Source organism: Opisthocomus hoazin, chromosome 18, assembly GCF_030867145.1.
Source record: "Opisthocomus hoazin isolate bOpiHoa1 chromosome 18, bOpiHoa1.hap1, whole genome shotgun sequence".
NCBI lineage: Eukaryota > Metazoa > Chordata > Aves > Opisthocomiformes > Opisthocomidae > Opisthocomus > Opisthocomus hoazin.
Genome location: NC_134431.1, coordinates 16,019,832 through 16,026,453, shown reverse-complemented (window position 1 = coordinate 16,026,453; position 6,622 = coordinate 16,019,832). Strand labels below are relative to the sequence as shown.

Below are 6,622 nucleotides of genomic sequence, written 5' to 3'. Positions count from 1 at the left end.
CTGGGTGGATTGTTCACTTCCCTTAATTGCATTTTGGAGGGTGATTAATTACGCCCAGCAAGGTTGCCACTAGAGGGATTAGGGATATCAACCGGGCTGCCCAGTCACTCTGTTTTCCTAATCTGTGCCCTGCTTTCCTTGTTAACTCTTTTTATGTACTCACAGGTGCCACGGGCTGTAAGTAGCTGATTAAATACAGCATTTGATGAAGTTTAAGGAAGCTTTAATTCCTGTCCTGTGGAGTATTGCTCTCCCACACATAAACATGTTAGTTAACGATTACTGCAGAGCAGGAGTATTTTCAGGGGTGGCTGTTCCACATGCCCCAGAGCAAGCCACCCATTTTCAAGCACAATTTAAAGGGCAAACACTGCCTGTTCTCTTTATAAGAACTTGTTTTAAAAGGTTCTGTTTAGCATTTAAAGCATACATTCATCTGCTGAGTGACAAGATCTTGCATTAAGGGGGGAAGTCAGGGGAAAAAATCTCCAAAGAGACAGACAAGCAGGAAGGGGTTAAAGGATGTCTGGAAGCCCTTTAGGAAGTCTTTCTGACTGAATGGGCTTGGCGGCTGTGCTCCAGTGCTTCCTCGCCATGTGGAACCAGGCACCTCTCTCTCACCGCCCTGATGTCACGCTCATGCCATCCCCACTGCGCAGTGCCGGCAGAGAAGCGGCTGGCGCTGGAGGGCTCCCCGGGTCGTGCCGGCATGGGGGTCTCCAGTCCTCCGCCTCCTGACGTTGGGACCACCGGCTTTCCCAAGCAGGACCTGGCCGGAGGGCTGCGGGTGTCCGACTGCCTGCAGGGCAGGCACGGCGGTGACCAGGGCTCCGCTCTCACCCTACGGTAATCTTACATATATCGCTATATGATAGGCCACGTACAGTGCTTTAGATACAGTAAAAGGGATCTTTCAAAGGCCCTCAAAAGCACTGAAAGGAGTGTGATTGCACAGCCTGCCAGGTACGTGCCACGTGCGAACGCAGTCCATGGAGCTACATATTTGAACAACACGCATCACAACGCTTGTTTTTTAAAGAGCTTTTCATATTTAAGACAGTAACTTTTCCAAGAGGGCTGGTTCCTGCTAGGCTGTCCGCAAAGGAGGAACAAAGAGGATGATGTGAGGCAGCGGGCAAATGCCCGGCAGCAGCCTGGGAAGACCTGGACGCGCTTGAGAGCTTGTTTTGCTTCCCGTGGGGTTCAAATACCGCCGCAGTCCAACTGAATGGAGTCCAGACCGGAGCTCTGCTGGTCTGCTCTGCACCTTCTCATTTCCAGAAGCAGTATTGGCCGGTCCAGGCACGACGTTTTGTGCAGTTCTCAGATTTAAAAAAGCCTTTCTGTGTCAGCAAATCGCCGTAGTGTTTTGAGGAGTTAATTTATGTATTGTTATATACAACTTCTTGTAAGGTGTTCAGTTTCTTGGTCCTAGGGTGTCTTCCCCCAGCGGTATATGAAGCTGCGACCGCGTGTGTGCGTGTGTCCTTGCAAGTCCCCCACAAAGGGACTGTCCGTGGGTGCAGAGGGATGGGGAGAAGGCTCCGTGGGAAGACTGCGGGGTCCCCGGGCTGCTCCTTTCCCCGTAGCTGCGCAGGCAAAGCCTTTCCCCCACATCCAGGCTTTCCGGGCAAAGTGGAAGCGAGTTTCCACTGTTCGCGTTTGATGAGAGCCGACAGCGGGAGCAAACTGGATTTTGTGGAGCCTTTTACTGCTTTGTTAATTAGTAATAGGGGGGTTTTGGTGTTTTTTTCCCCCGGAGATCACCCGGCCCGTCGGTTCGCGGCGCTCCCCGCACCGACACGCCGCCGGCCGCGCAGCCCCGCAGACACAATGCGCGCATTGTTCCCCGCGGATCCCCCCCCCCCCCCGTTATTAGGGGGGGTGTGGGGGGGTCACTTCACCCCGTTTGGCCTCTCCCCCCCTCACGCTGCGGGGGCTGGGGGGGGGGGGTTCCCGAGGCCAGGCGGGCTGGGAGGGGGGGGAGGACCCCGAAAGGGTTAAGGGCGGCGGGGCCGCGCGCAGGGCGGGCGGCCCCTCCCCGCCGCCGGGGCTGAAGTAGCGCGTCCGGGCGGTGCGGCCCGCAGTGCCGGGACCGGGGCGAGGAGGAGGGAGGGAGGGAGGAAGGAGGGTGAGCAGGGAGGAGGAGGCGGCCGGTGCCCGCCCCGGTGAAGATGGCGAGTGCGGCGGAGCGGGGCGGTGCGGGGCTGCTGCTGCTGCTGGGGTTGCTGTCGGTGCTCCCCCCCGTCGCCGCCCGCCCTCCCGCCTCCTTCCCCAGCGACGTGAACGGCCACAGCCTCCACCCGCCCTACTTCAACCTGGCCGAGGGCACCCGCATCTCGGCCACCGCCACCTGCGGCGAGGAGCCGGCGGGTCCCGCCGGGCGCCGGGCCGTGGAGGACCTCTACTGCAAGCTGGTCGGGGGGCCGGTGGCGGGGGGGGACCCCAACCAGACCATCCAGGTACGGCTGTGGCGGCGGGGGGGGGGGGCTTGCGGGGCCTCGGGCGGGGGGTGCAGCCCACTTCGAGCCCCTGCTTTGTGCTCCCGACATTGCTGCCTCGTCCCGCTGCTGTTCTTTGGGTGGGTGGGGGGCGTGAGGGGCCCCACGGCCTCCACTGGTGTGAAATACACGGCCCCCACTGGTGTGTTCACACGCATCCCCGCTTGGGGATCCCAGCTGGTGGGTCAGCGGTGGGGAGTTCGGGGGGGGGTGGTGTCCCCAGGGTATCCCCCCTGCCTGGGGCTGGGGGTCCATGCGAAGCCCCCCAGAGCGGCGGGGCGACGAGCTGCACGTGGTCCGTCTCCCTCAACCTTGGCAGAAGTCGGACGCGTGAAACGCGCCTCGCCGAGTGCCCGTGGCGTGGCTTCTCCAGTTGTTGGTGCGTTAGGTTTACAGAATCCTGGCTAAAACAGCTCGTGGGTTTCTCCACCGGTCAGGGAATGGGGATAAATGTGATAATATTTACTTTTACGGGTCTGAACTCCGCCATTCCCCATGCATTCAGCCAGCAGGGCATCGGGATGAGCAGAGAGAGGGTGAGTTTTACCATCGCATGTCAGGTGACCGATCTCGGGGGTCCCATTTTGGGTGGACCAGAGGGAGCTCGCAGCCGGGAATGTCAATGGTAAAAAACCGCCGTGCAGTTTAACAGTGGTGGCTCTCTGGAAGAGAGGAAAGGACAGTTGTAAACGGGCTTGTAAAACGCTGGTCTGGGTTGCAGGATGTCCAGACCCGCTGCCCCCCCTCCGGGCAGCCCCAGCTGGGAAGAGCAGCTCCCAGTCGGAGTGCTTTGGAGCCCGGAGCCGCCAGCTGCTGCTCGCCAGCGTCGGCTGCTTGTTGCTCATGGTGCCAGTTCACCTGTTGCGCTGGAGCAGCAGGGTTGTCCCTCTTGTACGTAAGAGCAAGGACGAGCCAGGGAAAACTGTCAGCTACTCACATCAAGCCTTTCTTGGCCCTTTTGGTAGGGGTGGCTTTGTTCTGAGATGATCTCTCAGGCATTTTTCTCGTTCTGGCCACATTCTTCCAAGTTAGTACTGGGAATTTTTTGGCTGTTTTGTGGTTATGATGTGGAATTTTGCTCTGTATAATAGAAATTGTTGAAGATGTTACTGGATGGCAAAGAGCTGACATACCCTCCTCTGAGTTTTGTCACCTTTTAAAGTCATCAGTTTCACTTTGCTGCACTGTAAAACAATGTAACTTGAAGAAGCTTTGCTTGAAGTACCAGTAGCAGGAGACTTCCAGGGACCTCGAGGTAGTAATTGTGCCTGCAATGAGGCAAAGAGGTGGTAAGGAAAGGTAAAGAAGTAACTGCTGCTATGTGCCCTTGCAAACAAATGTGCAGCTCTGGCACTGGGTCGCTCTGATTCGAGCTCCTCTTCCCGAGCCAGTGGTCTTCAGTCAGTCTGAAAGCTTTAGAAAAAAGCCTTTTGTAGTGGCTCCTTTCCGTGACCACAGGCAGCACCTAAAAGGGAGGGGAGGAAACAGGAGGCATCAGAGCAGAGGTCAGAGTTCCCAATTCATCCCCTTTAGGGGTTTCGGCACCACCCGGAGACTAAAGCAATGAGGGAGGTGGGAGGGAAGTGTTCAATTTGAGCAGGCTGAAATGACGATAATGAGCTCCACATGCATGTCCTCGCTGCCCGCGTGTCCCACCGGACAGAGTCCCTTCCCTGCTGCGGTCACCTGCTCAGCGCTGCTGGTGTGCGGCTGTGGTGTGAAGGTGGTTGTGGTCAGGGAGGATTCTGGAAGACCCTCCAAGAGATTTCCACATGCTGTGGTGGTGAAGGGATGTTTGCTTGACTAAAGACCTGGTGTAAATGTTAATACAATCATCTAGTCAATGAGTTCAGTCAGTTCTCTGTTTTCTGCTTGCTTGCATTTGATGTTGTAGAAGACTTTCAGCAAAGAGAGTTCATTGACTTTAGAAAGGTGATAGTCTTAAAATAATCCTTAAGCTTTCCGAAATAATGCTGCCCTAAAGACCCTTGCAGTGTTTTTGGCACAGCTTGTGGGAAGGCTCTAAACCTTTTCAGGGAGTTTCCTTTGCTTTATTCAGGGCTCTTTGGCAGAAGACAGCACTTCTAACTGTGGGGGGCTTTTCAGCCTGCAAGGATGTGATGCAGAGCGATGCTGAGGTGTGCTGAAAGGGACTTGCCATGGAGGTTTGCTTCGCTTGTCCCACTCCCTTGTCAGCATGGGTGATTCTGCCTTAATGAGAATGTCTTGAAGATGAGGCAAAAGATAGATTATAGGTTTATTTTTCTGATTGAGCTTTACTGAAGGTGCTTGTAGCTATCTGTCTTCCGAGAGAGGCAGCTCTGCGAAGGCACAGCCGTGTGCCCCATCCCACCCAGCTGCCTGAGGGCTGTTCCAGAGACCTGCCGAAGCCAGCAAGGATTGTACACTGCTCGGAGTGAGTCCGGCTTGTGGGTGGTTACTTTATTGTAGGAGGTTAGTAGTGTAACAAGAAGGGAAGTTACTAGCATTAACCAATGTAGTTATAGACCTTGGAATTTAAAAACATGGAACAAATATCACTGACTTCAAACTGGGGCTGTTTTTGCTTTCAGTTGAAGCCTGCCTTCACCTCAGCCCCACTACTGCGAAGCGCTGGTTTGCACAGTGAGTTGCACCACCGAGCTACGCTTGCCCGAGCAGCGTTGGTGCTTACTGGAGGTCTTGTCCGGGTGTTGGTAACAGGAGGTCTGAAGCTGTTTCATCCCTGAATGTCTCTGAATTAAGCAGTGTTCTCTGCTGATACCCTGCAGTGGTTGGGGTCTGTCTGGCCCGGTGCTCCGTTATCCCATGGCATCTCTTGTGCGTGGTGCCGCATGGCAGCGGGGAGCTGGGGCAGCCCGGGGCTCTCTGTGCATCTCTTCTGTGTTTACATACATGATAGTGTTGGACTTCAGTGGTTTACCTGCAGCTGAACACGTGTAGCTTTTAGAATAAGTTGCAGTTGCCTGCAGAACAGACACTTGGTGAGACAGAATCGTAGAACCATTGAGGTTGGAAAAGACCTCTAAGATCATCAAGTCCAAATGTCAACCCAACACCACCACACCTGCCAAACCATGCCCTGAAGTGCCACATCTACACAGTTTTTGAACCTCTCCAGGGATGGGGACTCCACCACTGCCCTGGGCAGCCTCGTCCAGTGCCTGACCACTCTTTCAGTAAAGAAATTCTTCCTAATATCCAACCTAAACCTCCCCTGATGCAACTTGAGGCCGTTGCCTCTCATCCTGTCACAGCACCTGTGTAACTCTGTGTGAGCAGTTACTCGATCTGCAGGGCCAGTCCTGGTAACAGCTTGCAAGCATGCCCTTCCCCTGTCTGAAATCCCCCTTTTTGTCCCCCGTTGCCTGCCCTTGGTACCTCATCCCCAGCAGCCCAGGCTGGGCCACGCTTCCTGTGGTTTTCCGATAAATTAGGTGAGGAGAGCTGGGGCTGGGTGGCAGGGCTGGATAATCTGGGACAAAGCCATTTGCTTTCCCCGAGGCGAGCCGTGCCAGCAGGGTGCCAGACTAGTCTTTATAGGGGAAACTTCAAAGTCCCCATTGATGTGAGCGGGAAGGGGATCAGACCTTGCAGGTCTCTGGAAGCTGCTCTCTGTTCACACCTCCTCCTTATCTGTCTCCCCTTGCAGTCTGCTCTGATCGTGGCAGTTTTGTGTTCTCCAAGCTGCCTTGGAGCCTCTTGCGTTGTCGAAGGTCTCCCGTTGGTGTACCTTGGCGATGTCCATGCCTCTCCTGCTCTGGCAACCTGCTGTCTCCACTAAGCCTGTGGCTCACAATTGCTTTTTAATTAAAATCCGCTGCTGATGTCAGAACTTCTCTCCTCCCCGTGGAGACCTGACGCACTGTGCGGGAGCCCCAGTTCCTCTAAAATAGGAAAAGCTGGAAATGATTCTCATCAGGTTTAGGTCTGGCTCTAATGAAACAACTAATGAGCAACTGGTGGGGCTAATAGTGCTTTTTAACAGCAAACTTGGTTCAGCTGTCAGCGTGCTGCCAGTGCGGTGGCAGCTAATGCAGGCTGCTCAGCAGTGGTGGGGGAGAAGGGCAGCCTTATGAGTGTGGCACAGCTGAGCCGAATTTTTAGTCCCCTCTTACTAA

General features: G+C 55.1%; 1 protein-coding gene across 1 annotated transcript in view; it reads left to right on the top strand.

The window, feature by feature from the left end:
- Nucleotides 1-2,174: 2,174 nt before the first annotated feature.
- LAMA5 (laminin subunit alpha 5) overlaps nucleotides 2,175-6,622 on the top strand; it is a 102,169-nt gene continuing 97,721 nt past the window's right edge. The window contains exon 1 of the mRNA XM_075438437.1: nucleotides 2,175-2,462. Within this exon, the coding sequence (XP_075294552.1) occupies nucleotides 2,175-2,462 (288 nt within the window). The remainder of the gene's footprint in view (nucleotides 2,463-6,622) is intronic.